The sequence below is a fragment of the Dama dama genome, chromosome 28 (genome assembly GCF_033118175.1).
Source record: "Dama dama isolate Ldn47 chromosome 28, ASM3311817v1, whole genome shotgun sequence".
Lineage (NCBI taxonomy): Eukaryota > Metazoa > Chordata > Mammalia > Artiodactyla > Cervidae > Dama > Dama dama.
The window spans coordinates 40,131,954-40,152,603 of record NC_083708.1 but is presented as its reverse complement, the minus strand read 5'-3'; the positions used below and the strand labels follow the sequence as shown (position 1 = coordinate 40,152,603).

General features: G+C 40.0%; 1 protein-coding gene across 1 annotated transcript in view; it reads left to right on the top strand.

The window, feature by feature from the left end:
- ARMC2 (armadillo repeat containing 2) overlaps positions 1-20,650 on the top strand; it is a 126,951-nt gene that overhangs the window by 68,313 nt on the left and 37,988 nt on the right. Inside the window, exons 11-12 of the mRNA XM_061131793.1 lie at positions 3,572-3,717; positions 9,609-9,708. Coding sequence (XP_060987776.1) covers positions 3,572-3,717; positions 9,609-9,708 — 246 coding nt within the window. The remainder of the gene's footprint in view (positions 1-3,571; positions 3,718-9,608; positions 9,709-20,650) is intronic.

The following is a 20,650-nucleotide window of genomic DNA, read 5'->3' as shown; positions in this document are numbered from 1 at the left end:
GTCAGGTGTTGAAAGGGAAGCGGGGAGAGAGGTTAAGAGCCCAGGAAGGAGCTGCTGTCATGGAAGAAATGAACAGGGAATACACTAGGGCCCCTCCAGGAAGTCTGTTTTTCTTTCATCAGTTATTTTTTTATTCCTCTGCTCCTTTTTGTTGAGTCACTAAGTCATGTCCAACTCTGTGATCCCTATGGACTGCAGCACACCAGGCTTCCCCGTTCTTCACTATCTCCTGAAGTTTGCTCAAATTCATGTCCATTGAGTCGATGATGATACCATCCAACCATCTCATCCTCTGTCTCTCCCTTCTCCACCTGCCCTCAATCTTTCCCAGCATCAGGGCCTTTTCTAATGAGTCGTCTCTTTGCATCACGTGGCCAAAGTATTGGCGCTTCAGCTTCAACAGTGGTCCTTCCAATGAATATTCAGGGTTGATTTCCTTTAGAATTGATTGGTTTGATGATCTTGCAGTCCAAGGGACTCTCAAGAGTCTTCTCCAGCACCACAATTTGAAAGCATCAATTCTTTGAAACTCATTAATCATCGTAAAATCCATCTACCTCAGAAATATTGTCTGATTCATCCATAGTTTTCTGAATCCCAACCTTTCTATGTATACCAGTGATTCATTTGTAGATATTAATCCAGTAATCCATTCTATCAACAAATGTTTATTGAGGACCTACTATGTACTCTTGAGAGTTGCTTGGACTGCAAGGAAATCAAACCAGTCAATCCTAAAGGAAATCAGTCCTGAATATTCATTGGAAGGACTGATGCTGAAGCTGAATACTTTGGCCAATATTTTGATGCAAAAGAAGTGATACAAAGAACTGATTCATTGGAAAAGACCCTGATGCTGGGAAAGATTGAAGGCAGGAGGAGAAGAGGATGACAGGGGATGAGATGGCTGGATGGCATCACCGACTTGATGGACATGAGTGTGAGCAAACTCCAGGAGTTGGTGATGGACAGAGAAGCCTGACGTGTTGCAGTTCATGACGTCACCAAGAGTTGGACACAATGGAGCAACTGAACTGACTGACTGTGTACCAGGCACTAGAGTTGGACCTGGGGACACAATGGTGAAAAGACAAAGTGTGTACCTTCACTGAAGCTTCTAGTACAGAGAAATACAGAAACAATAAAACATAATATTAAGTAACCTAAGAAAAAACAGTTTGTGGGGGTATGTGGTATGAGATGAAGTTTGAGGGCTTGGCCAGAGTCAGGCCACACCAGGCCTTGTAGACAAAAACGTCAGGAAATGGAATCGTATGGTAGCAGCAATGGACAAAAAGCCAGTAGGGCTTAGGGGAACAGAAAGCAGAAAGGCAGGGTTCTGGAATATCTCTGAGTTTTGCAACTTGAGCAGCTGTGTTGATGGTAGTGTCCTGAACTGAGACATCACTACTATGTATTTTTTAAGTGCATGGTGTATGTTTCATGTATGTGATTCTAGCAGCATTACAACCAAGAAATATGGAAACATTCCAGGTATCACATCGCGCTCAACTCCTTGCACTCCACACAGTGTGATCCAGGCAGTAAATAGATACTGATTTAAAATCAGGTGATATGTCACGTCTTGATTTGGGCCATTTGTAAAAGTTATGTGTTTGGGGCAATAGAACCTTGAACTGTCTTGACTTTTCCTAATCAACTAAGGAAAAAGGTTGAAAGGGAGAGGGAAAAAAAACAAAACAAAACTAAATTTGAAACAAGAAAATAAAAGCTCCTAAGAAACCTCTGGTCCCTCCTGCTGACAGCATCCCCTGCCAGAGGTTGAGTGTGGGGAGCTAGAAGATGACAACAGATTGAGGTACCAGATCTGTGAAGCCTCGGGGTCCAGGGAAGGGGGTGTTTGTGTGTACAGTGGGTGGGATCATTGCTGCACGGTCTTGCCGCAGTCTCTGCCTGTCTGGTTCTGGCCAGGACCCACGCGAGCGTCTGTGCTCTTTGGTGAAGGAGTGGGGAAGCTGCGAGTCATCCTTTGGGTTGACATAAACCAGCAGTGCTCCAGTGCCTGGGCTGTCTCTGAAGAGGGTGGACAGGTTAGAGTCAGGGACAGATGATGAGAATTTTCCATTTTATGGCAGTGATGGCTTGGAATGCCTCGAATGGCTTGTAAACCTTCCTTAGCTTAAGAGACTACATTGGTAGGTTAAGTGGAATGCTAGAATAGTTTGTTTCCCCTGCAGTGTTTTGGATACTGAACCTTTCAGGGGAGAATTTACTGAATCATTGTGTAATTGAATCAACTACAAAAGACTTGCACACATTTGTTTGAAGTATTATGTTTACGTTTTCTGCTTTAGAGAGAACATAGTTGGTTGGTTATATTTTTAAAAAATTTTTTGTTGTTGCAATTTGTTACAAAAGAAAACTAATCAAACATACATGTCATCTTAATAATTGTTAAAGTTTATTTGTTATGGCTGTAATGATGCTTTTTATTTATGTAATCCTCTACAGTGTACAAAAACCGTGTTACCTTTTTTTCCACCTGTTACACGCAACCTTGGCTGGTGAGCAGAGTTTGTAATCCCCTTTTCACAGACAAGGAATGGGGGAGTTGAAGAATGACTGAGTGCCTCAGTCACGTATTTAGGAAGAGATTTGGGACTTGACTGTTCATCATTTGAGTCTAAGGCTAGTAATCTCCCTCCTTCTGCGTTTTGGATGTGAAGACCCATAACAAAGGCAAGGATGGAACCTGTGATTTTTGAACTCCTGTTAATTAACTGGCACTGGCAATGCCAGCCACACATCTCATCTCATTGAATCCTAACAATGCCAGGGCAACTGTCACCATCCCCACTTTATTGATGAGGAAAATGTGCTCTGGGAGGTTAACTAACTAAGTTTAAACTGATGAAGGGTGGGGCTGGAATTTGACCAGGCCATCCAACTCCCAAGCTGACTCCCTTAACCCGTGGCCTGCCTGTACCATCTCAGGAGGAAAGAACACCTTGCATATATGTAAAATTATTAGATAACAGCAGCTTTCATTTTATAGATTTTTTAAATTGTTCTCTTCTCCACTTTCAGACAAGGGCTAAAGTACATAGTTTTTCTGAACGCTTTGTTTTTTACAAAACAAGACAAATTTGCAAGAGGTTAGTTCTTGCCTCTAGGAAGAGAAAGAGACTAACATTCTTGAATATCCTTTGGCTGCAGCATTGTTATTTGATGGTATTTATAAGAATATGGAACAAGAAGTTTCTGATCTGTGGAACTCATGTGGCATGTCACAGGGTCAATTAATTACCTAATTACCTTCTATAAAGCCAGACAGTGATCTGCTTAACCCTCAGGTTTTGGTATATTAATTACTTCTTGACAGGAATATTTCATTCATTACTTTTGAACCAAAGTAGGCTTTCTTTGTATTCATTTCTTGCTGCTTGTGCATAGGCCCAGATTCTTTGATGGGTGATGCATAAGGGGCCTTGGTTTAGCTACTGATGTAACAAAACTTATGGTGTGGGTTCTCCCACACTGATTAGCATTGCTGTATTAGTGTTTTCTTTAAAAAAAAAAAAAAATGCCACTAACATGCTTTTTTCCCTAGGTGACTGCTACACTGAGAAACTTGGTTGATTCACCACTAGCAAGAAGTAAGTTGCTAAGCATCAATGCCCTTCCCCAGCTCTGCACAGTAATGGAACAGTACATAGGTGACAAGGATGTCTGTACCAACATTGCCAGAATATTCAGGTAAGGTAGAGTAGGAATACAAAGTAGCCTTACAGTAATGCTAATGTTTAGATTTGGGGGTTATCTTTAGTATTTGTGTGGGCAAAGAATCTGGTTTTTGCTTTTTATGTCACCCAGAAGAAAAGGTAAATCTAGTGGCCCAAGTTTAAAATAAGTGACTTAAGACTTGTTTTATTGACTTCATTTCTTACGTATTTCTAATGTGATTCTAAACTTATTGACTTAAAGGTGCTTTAAATTTGTGAGTTGTCCTAGTGTTTTTATAAAAGGAAGAAACAAAACTCTCAGCTTATTGGAGATAAAGAGCTGTATCACAAAACCCAGCAAACCTACTGGTGCACTTGGAAACAGTGCTTAAGGATTCTAACAGAAAAGAGGAAAGTCTGATCTGACTTTATTTATAATCGCAGGTTATTTTTTTTCATTTGTTTGGCTGAACTTTGGCTCACATATTCAGTAGTCATGTTTATACTTACTTTGCTGCAGAAGCAATGATAACCTGAATCTAGGCTGCCTCAAAACAAGATGTGACTAAATTTCAGAACTGTCTTTGAATTATGTATTTACATTTCTCCCTTCACTGCTCTTTACCAGTGTTTTGACATAATGATCCTTCTCCAGAGACCTGGACCTTTCTTGAACTGTAGTATGGTAGCTGTTTAACAAAATACAAAATTTCCTGAAGACTGATTTGGTAACTGATCCCACATGAGGGTGTGAGTCCAGCTTTGATCTTTTAGCACTGTACTTTCCTATCTGGGTCCTTAATTGTGGGTACTTAATTAGTCCCATTTTGAAGCACATAAAATCATAAAGATTTCTGTGTATGGCAGCATGTAAAGATCCAATTTGGTTTTTCTTCCCCGTGGAGAGACAGTTTCCCCACCACATGTTACTGAATATGCCATCCTTTTCTCATTGCTTTTGAATGCCTACTCAAGAGAATGCAAGCTTCCATATACTTGCAGGTTTGTTTCTTAACATTCTGTCTGACCCATCCTCAGACTAGTAACATGTTGTTTTTTTTTACTGTTATGGGTTTAAGTCTTGCTATAAGATATTAATAAGATGAATCCTCCACTTTTCTCCTTTAAAATCCAAATTTTTATTTTCTCTTCCTCATGAACTGGAGAATCAGCTAAAAAGTCCATGAAAGGAACTTTGGATTTTTTTTTTTTCATGAAACTATACTCAGTATTTAGGGTAACTGGGACAGAGGTGGGGAGAACTGACATCTTTGTGATATCAAGTCTTCCATCCATAAACAGTTGTGATGTTTCTTCTTTTCATAAAATTTTATAATTTTCTCTTAAAAATTTTTGTCTTTTTGGGGAAAAAAATGCATCTTTTGTTAAATGTATTCCTTCATGACTCTTGCTGCAATTATAAATGCATCTTTTAAGAAAACAATTCTAATGAGTGTTGCTAATGTATGTGAACAGTACTGATGTTTGCTTATTAATCTTGTTATCCAGAACATCTTGATTAACATTAGGTCTAAGAGTCTATAGATTCTCTTGGATTTTCTATGCAAATTATTTGCAAACAAGTATAGTTTGTTTCCCCACCCCCCATTATTACAACTCTGACCCTGTCCTCACCTATTTCTTGGATGCATTGCTTGAAAGTGAAAGTCACTCAGTTGTGTCCGACTCTTTGCAACCCCATGGACTATACAGTCCGTGGAATTCTCCAGGCCAGAATACTGGAGTGGGTAGCCTTTCCCTTCTCTGGGGGATCTTCCCAGCCCAGGATCCAACCCAGGTCTCCTGCATTGCAGGCAGATTCTTTAGCAGCTGAGCTACCAGGAATATATATATGTGTGTGTGTGTGTGTATATGTTCTTTTTTTCCCCCCATTATTACAGCTCTGCCCCTGTCCTCACCTGTTCCTTGGGTGCATTGCTTAGGATGTCCAGTATAAAGTTGTGAGAGTATTAGGCTGGCTGACTTTCTCGGAAATGTTTTTGTAGTTTTACAAGTTGAAATTGTTTGTTGTAGGTTTTTGTAGATACCCCTTAACAGTTAAGGAACAATTTTCTCCCTTTAATGGATTTTAAATTTCCTTGAATTCTTGAATATATTTTGATTATATGGATTTTCTTTATTTAATTCTTTAACATAGTAGATTACATTAACAGGTTTTCTCATGTTAAACCATTATATATTGCTAGGTTTGCTCAGCTTATATTTTGTTTAGGATTTTTCATTTATGGTTACGAGTTAGATTGACCTATACATTTCCTTTGTTATACTGTCCCTGTCTGGTTTTAATGTCCAGTTTATACCAGCCTCATAAAATTAACTGGGATATATTCCAATATTTTCTCTATTTTAGAAGAATTTCTGAAAATTAAACTTATCTGCCTCTTGAAAAGTCTGTAGAACTTGCTTGAAAAGCAGTTTTATCCTGTTGTGTGTATATGTGTGTGTGTGTGCATGTGTGTGTGAATATCATTGACAACTGATTCACTTTCTTTAATGGTCTAGTCATATCCTATTTACACTTGGTTCAGTTTCTAAAGTTATATTTTTATAAGAATTCATTCATTTAAGTTTCAAACTATATAAGGGCATTCCAAATATTCTGTTATCCTTTTATTTTTATTTTTTAGCACCAAAAACATTTTGTATTGGGATATAGCTGATTAACAATGTTGCGATAGTTTCAGTTGGACAGGGAAGAGTCTCTGCCATACACATACATGTATCCATTCTCCCTCAAACCCCTCTCTCATCCAGGCTGCTACTTAACATTGAGTTCCATGTGCTATGTAGTAGGTTTTTGTTGGTTTAAATATAGCAGTGTATACATGACTTGCCCAAAGTCCCTAACTCTCCCTTCTACCCCCGCCCCAGCATCCGTGAGTTTTCCAAGTCTGTGAGTCTCTTTCTGTTTTGCAAGTTCATTAGTATTCTTTCTTTTCAGAGTCAACACATGCTGCTGCTGCTTGGTCACTTCAGTCGTGCCTGACTCTGTGACCCTATGGACTGCAACGTGCCAGGCTCCTCTGTCCATGGGGTTCACTAGGCAAGAACACTGGAGCGGGTTGCCATGCCCTTCTCCAGGGGGTCTTCCCAGCCCAGGAATTGAACCCCCGTCTCCTGCATTGCAGGCAGATTCTTTACCTCTGAGCCACCAGGGAGCCCTCCATGTTGCTGCCAGTGGCCTTACTTCATTCTTTTTAATGGCTGAGTAATATTCCATTGTGTGTGTGTGTGTGTGTGTGTGTGTGTGTGTGTGTGTGCGTGTGCACGCGCGCACGCCCACCACACCTTCTTTATCCATTCCTCTGTCGATGGACATTTAGGTTGTTCCCATGTCTTGTAAACAATGTGCTGCATTGAACCCTGGGGTACTTGTATCTTTTCGAGCCATGTTTTTCTCTGGATATATGCCCAGGAGTGGGATTGTAGGATCATATAGTGGCTCTATTTTTAGTTTCTTAAGGAACCTCCATACTGCTCTCCATAGTCGATGCACCGATTTACATTCCTGCCAGCAGTGCAGAAGGGTTCCCTTCTCTCCACACCCTTTCCAACATTTGTTATTTGTGGATTTTTTTATGATAACCAATCTGACCAGTGTGAGGTGATATCTCATTGTAGTTTTGATTTGCATTTCTCTGATAACTAGCAATTTTGAACATCTTTTCATGTGCCTGTTTGCCATCTGTATGTCCTCTTTAGAGAAATGTCTATTCAGATCTTCTGCCCATTTTTTGAGTGGGCTGTTTGTTTTGATGATATTAAGTGTCATAAACTGTAAATTTTGGAGACTAATCCGTTATCAGTCACATCATTGGCAAATATTTCCTCCCAATCTGTGGGTTTTCTTTTTGTTTTGTTTATTGTTTCCTTTTCTATGCAAAAGCTTTTGAGTTTAAGTAGGTCCCACTTGTTTATTTTTGCTTTTATTTCCATTATTCTGGGAGCTGGATTAAAAAAGATTTTGCTGTGATTTATGTCAGAGAGTGTTCTGCCTATGTTTTCCTCTAAGTTTTATAGTGTCTGGTCTGAAATTTAGATCTTTAATCCATTTTTTAAATGTAAGGAATGATCTAATTTCATTTTTTTACATGTGGCTCGTCTATGACCATATCACCCTGAATGTGCCTGATCTCGCCTGTTATTTTTTTAGTCTCTGTTGCCTCTCTAATTATACCCCTTTTATTTATATTACTTACTTAAGAAATATTTATGCAGTGCCTACTATGTGCCAGGCAGTTTTCTAAGCACTTTCTAAATACTAGTTCATTTATTCCTTGTAATGGCTTTAAGAGGTAGGTACTTGTTATTATTATCTTCATTTCACCAATGAGGAGGCTAGGCATAGAGAAATTTGGTAGTTTTCCCAGAGTTGCAGAGCTGTGATTTAAACTAGATAGTCTGGCTCTAGAATTTACATGGTTAACTGCTATGTCACACTGCCTCTTCATTTTGATGTTGATTTTCATTCCTTATTTTGAAGATTTAGGATATTTCTCTTTTTCTCTTGATCAGTCTTGCCAAAGGTTGGCCAATTTATTAGTTTTTGCAAAGAACTAATAGATCTATCAAACCACTCTATTGTAAGTTTCTTTCCTATTGTATTCCTCATTCTTAGCCTTAGTAATTCTTCTATTCTTTTTGGATATATTATATTTTCTTCTGGGCTTCCCTGGTAGCTTAGACAGTAAAGATTTGCCTGCAGTGGGGGAGATCTGGGTTTGATCCCTGGGTTAGGAAGATCCCCTGGAGGAGGGCATGGCAACCCACTCCAGTATTCTGGCCTGGAGAATCCCCATGGACAGAGGAGCCTGGCGGCCTACAGTACTTGGGGTCACAAAGAGTCGGACACGACTGAGTGACTAAACACAGCACATATTTCTTGCCATGTTGGTTAGAAATCCCTTTCCTTTCAGCTTTCTTAAGGTTATGAATTTTCCTCTACTGCTGCAGCTGCATCTAAATTTTGATCTGTAGTATTTTTCGTTATTATTCAGATATGTGGTTTATTTTCTTATTTCTTTGACCCATAAGTTATGTGTTTTTAAATTTCCAAAAGCATGTCTTTAAAATGTGATCTAAAACATTGGTAATTTACTGAGATTGTTAATGGCCTGGCACATGATCAAGTTTTTAAAATATTAGTGATGTTTTTTCTATTAATCTGTCACTTAATGAGAGGCTTATGAATATCTGTTAATTTGATATAGGTTTGTGAGTTCCACCTTGTGGGTTATGTTAGTTTGTTTGCTTACTTTTGAAAATTTGAAGCTATTTTCAAGGTTTTTTGCCTTAAGGTCTATTTTGCCTGATATTAATATACCACTAATATCCTAGCATATTTGAGCAGTTTAACATTTGTTTGTGCTGGAATTCCAAGAGATTGACTCTACCAGATTGAAATTTACCAGATATTGTGTAAATTTCTTATCTTGTGTTTTCTGAACCACAAGCTTGGTTGTTGAAGAAGCTGCCTGCAATTTAGGAGACCTGGATTCAATTCTTGGGTCGGGAAGATCCCTAGAGGAGGGCATGGCAACCCACTCCAGTACTCTTGCCTGGAGAATTCCATGGACAGAGGAGTCTGGTAGGATACAGTCCACAGGGTCGCAAGAGTTGGATGCGACTCAGTGACTAAACCATCACCACCTGCCTTAGAGGTTTCAGCTTTCTCTTTTTCAAAGAACTTGAAATTTTCCTTGCTTTCACCCTATGCTCCTGTAATCTAGAGCAGGTAACCAGCTCCCTGAGGCATCTCTGGACCAGTGTATAGAGTATTTCCAGACTGCTTTTCATGCACAGGACAATGCTTTGAAGGTCTGCATTTAAAGCAACCCTAGGTATATTTGAGTTTTATTGAAAAACAAAGCTGACTTTTATTTTTTCCATTTGACATTTCTACAGCAAACTTACTTCTTACCATGACTGCTGTGTAGCCTTGGCCAGCTATTCAAGATGTTATGCCTTGTTTTTGGATCTGATAAACAAATACCAGAAGAAGCAGGTCAGTTCTTTATACATTTAACTCTTCACTGTGTCTTTGCATTCGTGTATTTGTGTAATAAGGCCACGTTGAATGACTTTGTGTTTTGACTGTATAATTTTCTCTTAGAAGCTTCCATTAGATATGTAACGAGCTGCCCCCAGGAGGCAGAGAGTTCCATGGAGGAGGTGGGGAGGAAGTAATTTGAGGCAGAGATGACCTCAGAAGGATGTGCATGCAGTACAAGGACTCACGATGTTGGGTGAAGGGTGGGTGCTGTTCCTCCTAGTACTGTGTGGACGCCTCCTACAGGAGGCACCTTTGAGCGGGGTGGGGTTACACTGGTTAAGAGCAGGGTGGGGTTACACTGGTTATTTCCAGGCCCCAACCCAGGCCTACTGAGCCAGGTGGGTGCAGATGTGCCCAGCCATCTGCACTTTAACAAGAATTGCAGGGACTTCTAATGAAAACTAAAGTTCGGGATCCCCTACACTGGGTATACTCCGAAGATTCTTCTAGCCCTGAAATTTTCTAATTTTTTGACACTGTTGTATTTAGAAGATGACATTTCGAGGTTAAGTATTTAAAGGAAATAATTTGGTTTTAATGGGTTGGACAAAAATGTAATACCTGTTTTAAAAAAAGGAAGAACTCACAAATGACTTTCCCTTAATAAATTTATAATACTTAATACAAACATTGATTTTTATGATATTATCAGTTTTGAATACTCATTAAAGGCAGGCTTGTTTTATTTGCCTTTACAAATGATTAAAGTGACATCAACTCTTTAGTGGGGATGGTTTATACATGAAAATATGTATTAATGTCCAGTATGGTAAATTTTCAAAATTACATAGTAGGTATCACCAGTTTAAAATCAAATTATATATATTCTAAAACAGTTTTAATATAAAGCTTTGTGTTTGTTTATATTAACCATATCAAAACCCCCTCAAAATATAATTCCTGTTTGCCACAAATAGAGCTAAACTTATTCTTACCCAGTCAAGTACTTCTGCTGAGAATGACTAAATTTGTCATATTTTACACTATTATCAGCTATTTACTAAAAGGTTGCTAGTCTCATTTTGGTTATACTGATAGAGAAATTTCTGTGTTCATATTACACCATTATGTATTATGTGCTTAGTTGCTCAATCATGTCTGACTCTTTGCAGCAGGACTGTAGCCTGCCAAGCTTCTCTGACCATGAAATTTTCCAGGCAAGAGTACTGGAGCAGGTTGCCATTTCCTACTCCAGGGCATCTTCCCGACCCAGGGATTGAACCTGAGTCTCCTGCACTGGCAGGCAGATTCTTTACCACCTGTTGTTTTAAAAATGATAAAAACTTTGCTGAAAGTGTTAATGTTTCTATTTAACTTTAAGAAAACAATTTACAGATATGCACTTGATGTCCTGATTCTGAGTATTTGGACTACAAACGCTTTCCCCTATGTATTTTGTATTTTCTCTAAATTACATACTTTGGAAGATTTCATGGCATAAGAATTTGCCGTGTCAGCTGAAGAATGAATTTGATTACCTTACACCCAGTTGTGGATGTGACTGGTGATAGAAGCAAGGTCCAATGCTGTAAAGAGCAATATTGCATAGGAACCTGGAATGTTAGGTCCATGAATCAAGGCAAATTGGAAGTGGTTAAACAGGAGATGGCAAGTGTCAATGTCAACATTCTAGGAATCAGCGAACTAAAATGGACTGAAATGGGTGAATTTAACTCAGATGACCATTATATCTACTACTGTGGGCAGGAATCCCTTAGAGGAAATGGAGTAGCCATCATGGTCAACAGAAGAGTCTGAAATGCAGTACTTGGATACAATCTCAAAAATGACAGAATGATCTCTGTTCGTTTCCAAGGCAAACCATTCAATATCACAGTAATCCAAGCCTATACCCCAACCAGTAACGCTGAAGAAGCTGAAGTTGAACGGTTCTATGAAGACCTACAAGACCTTCTAGAACTAACACCCAAAAAAGATGTCCTTTTCATTATAGGGGACTGGAATGCAAAAGTAGGAAGTCAAGAAACACCTGGAGTAACAGGCAAGTTTGGCCTTGGAGTACGGAACGAAGCAGGGCAAAGGCTAATAGAGTTCTGCCAAGAGAACACACTGATCATAGCAAACACCCTCTTCCAGCAACACAAGAGAAGACTCTACACATGGACATCACCAGATGGCCAACACCGAAATCAGATTGATTATATTCTTTGCAGCCAAAGATGGAGAAGCTGTATACAGTCAGCAAAAACAAGACCGGGAGCTGACTGTGGCTCAGATCATGAACTCCTTATTGCCAAATTCAGACTGAAATTGAAGAAAGTAAGGAAAACAACTAGACCATTCAGGTATGACTTAAATCAAATCCCTTATGATTATACAGTGGAAGTGAGAAATAGATTTAAGGGACTAGATCTGATAGAGAGCCTGATGAACTATGGATGGAGGTTTGTGACATTGTACAGGAGACAGGGATCAAGACCATCCCCACGGAAAAGAAATGCAAAAAGGCAAAATGATTGTCTGAGGAGGTCTTACAAATAGCTGTGAAAAGAAGAGAAGCGAAAGGCAAAGGAGAAAGGGAAAGATATTCCCATTTGAATGCAGAGTTCCAAAGAACAGCCAGGAGAGATAAGAAAGCCTTCCTCAGCGATCAGTGCAAAGAAATAGAGGAAAACAACAGAATAGGAAAGACTAGAGATCTCTTCAAGAAAATTAGAGATATCAAGGGAACATTCCATGCAAAGATGGGTTCAATAAAGGACAGATATGGTATGGACCTAACAGAAGCAGAAGATATTAAGAAGAGGTGGCAAGAATACACAGAAGAACTGTACAAAAAAGATCTTCACGACCCAGATAATGACAATGGTATGATCACTCACCTAGAGACAGACATTCTGGAATGTGAAGTCAAGTGGGCCTTACGAAGCATCACTACGAACAAACCTAGTGGATGTGATGGAATTCCAGTTGAGCTATTTCAAATCCTGAAAGATGATGCTATGAAGTGCTGCACTCAATATGTCAGAAAATTTGGAAAACTCAGCAGTGGCCACAGGACTGGAAAAGGTCAATTTTCATTCCAATCCCTGCGAAGGGCAATCCCAAAGAATGCTCAAACTACTGCACAATTACACTCATCTCACATGCTAGTAAAGTAATGCTCAAAATTCTCCAAGCCAGGCTTCAGCAATACGTGAACTTCCAGATGTTCAAGCTGGTTTTAGAAAAGGCAGAGGAACCAGAGATCAAATTGCCAACATACGCTGGATCATCAAAAAAGCAAGGTAGTTCCAGAAAAACATTATTTTACTGCTTTATTGACTACTCCAAAGCCTTCGACTGTGTGGATCACAATAAACTGTGGAAAATTCTGAAAGAGGTGGGAATAACAGACTACCTGACCTGCCTCTTGAGAAATCTTTATGCAGGTCAGGAAGCAACAGTTAGAACTGGATGTGGAACAACAGACTGGTTCCAAATAGGAAAAGGAGTACGTCAAGGCTGTATATTGTCACCCTGCTTATTTAACTTATATGCAGAGTACATCATGAGAAACGCTGGGCTGGAAGAAGCACAAGCTGGAATCAAGATTGCTGGGAGAAATATCAATAACCTCAGATATGCAGATGACACCACCCTTATGGCAGAAAGTGAAGAGGAACTAAAAAGCCTCTTGATGAAAGTGAAAGAGGAGAGTGAAAAAGTTGGCTTAAAGCTCAACATTCAGAAAACTAAGGTCATGGCATCTGGTCCCATCACTTCATGGGAAATAGATGGGGAAACAGAGGAAACAGTGTCAGACTTTATTTTTTGGGGCTTCAGAATCACTGCAGATGGTAACTGCAGCCATGAAATTAAAAGACGCTTACTCCTTGGAAGGAAAGTTATGGCCAACCTAGATAGCATGTTAAAAAGCAGAGACATTACTTTGCCAACAAAGGTCCATCTAGTCAAGGCTATGGTTTTTCCAGTGGTCATGTATGGATGTGAGAGTTGGACTGTGAAGAAAGCTGAGCACCGAACAATTGATGCTTTTGAACTATGGTGTTGGAGAAGACTCTTGAGAGTCCCTTGGACTGCAAGGAGATCCAACCAGTCCATCCTAAAGGAGATCAGTCCTGAGTGTTCATTAGAAGGACTGATGCTGAAGCTGAAACTCCAGTACTTTGGCCACCTCATGCGAAGAGTTGACTCATTGGAAAAGACCCTGATGCTGGGAGGGATTGGGGGCAGGAGGAGAAGGGGACGACAGAGGATGATATGGTTGGATGGCATCACCAAGTTAATGGACATGACTTTGAGTAAACTCCAGGAGTTGGTGATGGACAGGGAAGCCTGGCATGCTGCGATTCATGGGGTCGCAAAGAGTCAGACACAACTGAGCAACTGAACTGAACTAGGCACTTACTGATTTAAATTTTGGTAAAATATACTATCAGAACTCTAATCATTAGACAAGTGAATTAACCCCCTAGGAGCTTAAATACTCCTAGTTCTGTTTTTCTTTTTTAAGGAAAAAATTAAAAGGGTAGAAAAGATAGTTTGTTGTAACATTAAAAGAAACTTTTCAATATTATACTTATAAAGGGATTTAATTATGGATTTTATTTTGTAATTTTGTTTTATGGGATTACTTTCTGGGTTTTAATTTTAATTTACCATCATAGTTTCTTTTTTACTTACTGGTGTTTTGATCATGGATGACTTAGACAGTAACTGGAGATGTTTTCAAATGTGGATTTAAATAAAACATTTCTGTTTAACAGTTTGATTTCAAGTTATGTCATAACCTGTAATTTTTTTGAAAAAGAAGAAAACCCATCAGTTCAGTACTGACAAATAGCCCTATTTGTTATGGTATTACTGGTACATATCTGTTTGTTTCTCTAATTGTAGTTTAAATGATGAATGTGTTTAATAGAAAGTAGAAAGTTCTGGCATCTGGCTTTTGACAATATGAGGTACTTGAGATGTGAGTATAGTTAAGGATATGCTTCTTCTGGTTCAAGGGACTAAATGTCTTAAAGTTTAATTGGCATAAAATTTTACCACACTTCTTATTGAACTACTTTTCACTTTGGACGGGTAGTTATCTATAAAGCAAAATTGGTATTTAAAGGCCATATTTTTCTCTATTGATTTACATTATAATTTTGTATCCCTATTAAAATTATTTTGGTTCAAAGATGAATAAAGAGCATCTTGCAAAGTAAGTACAGTAACATGTTGTTTTTAGAACTACCAAGGAAATGTGCAATTTATCCCCTTAATCACCAAAGTTATTACCTTTTTAAACTTTCAAAAAAATTTTTATTTATTTACTTTAGACCACGCAGGGTCTTCTTTGCTTCTCGCACTTTATTCTACTTGTGCCTTGCAGGGGCACTCTCTAGATGCAACACACGGGCTTCTCATTGTGCTAGCTTCTCTTGTTGCACACTGCGGGCTCTAGGACGCACAGGTTTCAATAGTTGCAGCATGTGGGCTCAGCAGTTGCAGCTTCCAGGCTCTAGCACAGGCTCAGTAGTTGTGGCACATCCATGTCATGTGAGATCTTCCCAGATTAGGGATGGAACCTGTGTCCCCTACATTGGCAGGCAGATTCTTTATCACTGAGCCACCAGGGAAGCCGTCACCAAAATTATTTTAGTCATTGCGGTAACAATCATATTCAAATATGTTACATATTTCCTTGCTCTCTTAGAAGATATTAAAAATAATTTACTCTTATCAATGCCAAAGGTCAATATTACAAGCGGCAATTATTACCCTAGAGGTTATTTGCCCTACATTGGGAGCATGAGTCTATTCATAAACTTCTTTAAATGTCTGTGTCGTCTTTGTGTAGATTTCTCTCTCCCTTTCCATTGTTATTAACTTTGCTTTGGTAATCATTACCTGTCTTTTGCAATTATTTGTAATTAGTAGGGGAACCTCATAACCAACCTTCTTAAAAGTAACACCTGAAGAGTCTAAATACTGACTTTGAATAGGTTCTGAGTGAGAAGAGCCTGAGGGACTTTTGATGAAATTTCTCTCGACTGTTCCCATCTTCAAAAGCCAATTCATATTCAAGGTGTGGCTCTTGTGTTCCTTTCTCTATGAAGCCTTCTAAGATCAGCCAATTTTTTCCCCATCAGGGTGTCATTTAATTTTTATTTTTTAAAGGTTTGTAGCAGCTCTATTTGTAATAGTCAAAAACTAGAAACAACCAAATGTCCTTCTCTGGATAAATGGCTAAGCAAACTGTGGGATATCTATGCCATGGAATACTTTCAGCATTAAAAAAAGACTGAACTATTTATATATACTGTATCCTGGATAAATCTCCAACTATACTGAGTGAAAAAAGCCAGTCCCCAAATGTTACATACTGCATGCATGATTTTAAAGCCTTTAATGTAGCTAGTACACCCAGTTAGTATGGTCAGAGCTGAGGACCCAAGCAGTATGTTTCTGACCTTAATTATTTCACTATTATTAAGAAAAATCATCCAAAACTTAGAGCTAGAGTGTGGGGTAGGAGCCCGTATATTCTGACAAAGTCATTTTGGGGCACTGTTTAACCAACAGGGCTTAATTCCCAAGGAGAATATATCTTTGTTTAAACTTGCTGTTTACTATTTGATTAGAACCCAGACACTATAAAGTTACACATTAATTTGTAGATTTTTTCTCTGGTAGACAAGATAACCTCAGAGTTATGGTTTGTTACCTTAAGGTCATTAGCCAGGTATGATTCTAACCTAGTAATCTTATTCTAACGTTCTTTTTAAAGCTTGTAAACACCCAGTTCTTGTTCTTCGAGCCCGCTTTACCATTGTATTGGCTTCCCTCATTAATGAGATAAATAATTCCCTTAATGTGTTCATTTTATATTTCTATGAGAGCCAAGTTAACTTTTTATAAATTATACTTTGACTCTATATTGTCTTTTACTTATGCAAAAGAAGGAAATATTACAGTTTTGAATCATCTTTGATATTTTCTAGTAAGGAAAAAAATATATATTTTACATTTTCCTCAAATCCAGAATGCTTTAGAAGAGCAGGGAAATTGTTCAGGCTACAAGGAAATAGTTATGTGTCCCAACCACTTCCTAAAATCGTTAACCAAAAGCTCTCAGAGACCTTTGTAAATATTTCTTTTGTGATTCTCTAAATGGTTATCATTTGTGTAACTGCCTTATGCACTATTGGGATTCCCTAAGGACACAGACTTTGTCTTTATAGACCTGAGATGATTCTTGGCATACCAGACTCATGATAAGTGCTGAAAGAATGAATTTTGCGTATGTGAAATGCTTTGGAATCTGTAAAGTATTATACAATATTTTTTTTCTAGTCCTCTAATACTTCTTCCTTAAATATTTACTTTGCTCTTCCTACTTTGGAGGAGGAAATAATAATTTTCCCCACATTTTTCATGTTGATGGGCTGCCATACACAGCAGCAAAACAGAAATGCTGGACTTAAATTACTTCAGACCAGCACAGCATCTTAGGTTCCTGTTCCCCTTGGCCCAGGTGACTAGTTGGATAAGATTTGTTTTTCCTCTTTCCCGAGAGATAGAAGTGATTTCCAGAAACAGAAACCGCACACCACATCCTGATGTGAGTGTATTTATCTTTGGTGGCTCAGATTTTACTCCACCTGAGGTTTACTTGGACATTGAGACTTTTGAACTGATCTTTGAAATGTACCCCAGTCCTCCAGCAACTTTTAAACTGGAATTATTACTTCCTAGAACTATTTTTGTTTCAGTTCTAGGAAATGTTTCTCCAAGGCTAACTTGGATTATAGACACATGCACACTTTGGACGCGTGATAGTCTCTTAGTGTACAGAGCTATCACCCAGGGACTCAGTAACCAGTCTGTAGCCCTTCTCTTTGTCCTGAGAGGTTAGCTTTGCCTTTGTCTTAAAAGTTTGAAGGCTACATTGACAATTGGCAGAGATTTCATTTTTCTGGGACTTATTTTTAAATTTAATCATGTTATGACTCAGTGTATTTTTGAAGAACATAGAAACAAAAATCTCAAAAAAAGAAAACCCCTCTCAAGTGATAAATGAACTGTCACCTGCACACACCTCTTTGAGTGTTTTTTTAATCAACCAGGTGAGGAGCTTAGCAGGAAACTGTGGCCAGCTGACTCCCCCGTCCACCAGGGGGAGATCCTGCTTGGAACCAGGTAGCACCAAAGCTGATGGCTGCTGGGAGAAGTGGAATATTTCCTCCCTCATCTGGTGTTGTATTCCATTAAAGGGAAGAAAAGAAAAAGTGAGAAAATGTCAAAAGTAAAAAATTTTTTCCTGGTTTTTTTTTTTTTTTCACACCTTATTCATATTCATCTCTTTTCAAGGAAAAGGCTGACTTCAGCATGTGAAAATTGGTCTTTTTGCAGTGTCCTTAATCTGTCTCAGTTATTAGGTCAGTTGATAATGAAAGGTGGTGGGGGGAGCATTTTCACCTTTATTTTCTACCCATCTGTGTTGTGAGAATTATTTACAAGAAACATGGATTCATAGTTTTTAAACATGATATAAAAACAGTAGGTATTAAGGTGGTGAGATATCGAATTCCTTCTTGATTTGAATCATTGAATCATTGTTTCCTAAACTTGGGGAGTTTTAAAGATACAGGTTCTCAGGCCTCACCCTGGGAGAGCCTGATTCAGGTCTGGGGCAGGGCCCGAGAACCTGTTTTTAATAGGCACCTCAGGTGAAGAGCAGGTGTGGGAACCTGTGGTGTAAATTATTAAGATGGCCCCTTAAAAACAAATTGTTTTCCCCGATACTGACAGTGGAGGGTTTTCCACAAATCCTCAAGAGATTTTAAAGTGATTAATCAAAGCAGCCACACAGGGTCAATCTTCATCTTCAGGCATGTGGCTGAAAGTGAATCTCCCTTACAAAGTAAGAACCAAATCAGCAAGCCGTGCCAGGAGTTGGTGTAGGTTTCCCCAGTGAGTGGTGATAACCGCCTGCCTTGTGCCTTTTGCTGAGGCACAGGGTAGCCACGGAGCACTTTCTTAGCCAGAGAAAATGAGATGGGTCTTTCGACCCTTCCAGGGATTTTCTCTGCCAGGCTTGTGTCAAAACAGATGGCGCCGAGACCAAACCCAGTCTGATAACTCGGCCATTGCACTAATGGGGCTTCAGACACTGGTCACAACTGGGCTACTCAGGAAAAGTGAGCCCTGGCCACCCTTGAACTGGCAGCGGAAGGGAGGATTCATCATCCTCAGTTAGACAAGCCACAAGTTGTTCTGGATTCATTTGCTAATGAAGCAACCACCGAATTTTGTTTCTGCCTTGAGAAATTTCAGTATATCTCCATACCTAACCTTTGTTAAGTTTGCAACAAAGCTGAGGACAATCTGTTCACTTTAAATAGCGCATGGTTGGGTTCACAACAAGTCTGCCCACCCATAGCCCTTCAGTGACAGCAGCCTTGTCAGAATAGGATGGCTGTGGTACACGCCAAGGGTTTCATCAACAGTCTCAGAGAAAAGGCATCCACTCCTCCCAGCTCTCACAAAGGACTTTCTCAGGGAGAACAAGGGGAACTTCTTTGGCTCATGTCTGTCTCCGAGGTTGATTTGTCCAGGATCCATGGTCTAACTGGTAACTCCCAGTTCCCACACACACAAAAACTGAGACCCAAACACAGCACTGCAGTCAGCCTGGGTGCAGTTTGTAAGTTAGACTAGAGCACAAAGAAATGTATCTATTTAAAATGCTGACCGAAATTCAGTTAAATGACAAATCTCATTTAAGAACGATGCACATATTGTATGCTTTATGGTGTAAACTGCATTTGGTACAACCAAATGTGCAAGCAGATGGGCCCAGTGTGGAAGGCGTGAGCGGGGTCTGTGGCAGCCTTGCAAAGCAGACCTCCCTCAGGGGTGCCTCTGACATCAGCGTCGCCACATTTAGCAGCTCACCAAAATATGTTTGGGTTTGTTTTTTTGGGAGCACGCGCAAAACGATTTCCCCCCATTTCTTCTATAAATATCTACTGGGCAGGAGATCAGGTAAAATCCCTCAAATAAGACTTGTAAGACTGGCAATGTTTTGCAAAGGTCACAGCCCCCCCCCCCCCCCCCCAAATAACCTTTATCTACATTCCCATCACTCCTGGCCATTAAACAGCTATCTGTCTACCCCTCCCCACTTTCAGATACATTCCGTTTCTTGTGTTGCTTTTGTGAAACAGAACTTCCTGGTGCGGGGCAATCGTCAGCCCCGGAGAACACTGTCTGGGAATTCCCCCAGCGTGTCTGAGCTTGTGCTGCTTGTTAAGCTCAGCCTTTCTCATCCAGGGCAAGCGGCTGTCTTCAGGCATGTGAACGCCATCTGATTCCGAGTGCTCAGGCATCCTGGTGTTGAAAACGGGACCCAGAATGTCTGGAGAGCGTAGGGCTGAAAGCAAAAAATATTGGCCCCTTTTGGAGCTGTTCTTCTCCATTGCAACCACAGCCGAGCGGCAGGCCAGAGGATAGCGCGACCTTTCTGCCCCCTCCATCCTCTTTGGGGCTGCAGACGATTGGCGAGGGAGGCGCCTCCACCCCTTCCCCCGGCGCCTTTATATGGTGACTTGGCTCCCCGCTCGCCCTCCGCCTCCAGCCTGGCAGGAGAGCCCTGTGGCTGTCTTCCCAGCCCCTCGGCAGCCACATTCCCAGTGGGTGCTGTGAGCGTTTGGCTGAGCTCACTCCTTTTTTCGGCCTTGGCCTCGGTCTGCACCCCTGACCGGGCGGGCGGCACAAAAAGCCCTGAGCTTGTTCATTCTTTCCAGCTCCTGCTGCTTTGCCCTTGTGGAGCTGGCTCTTCCCGCCCACCCTCTCCGACTCAGCACAGAACCCAAATGCCTGATTTATGTCTGTTGACTTAAAAAGAACAGAGCCCAGTGAAATTCTAGCATCGCCC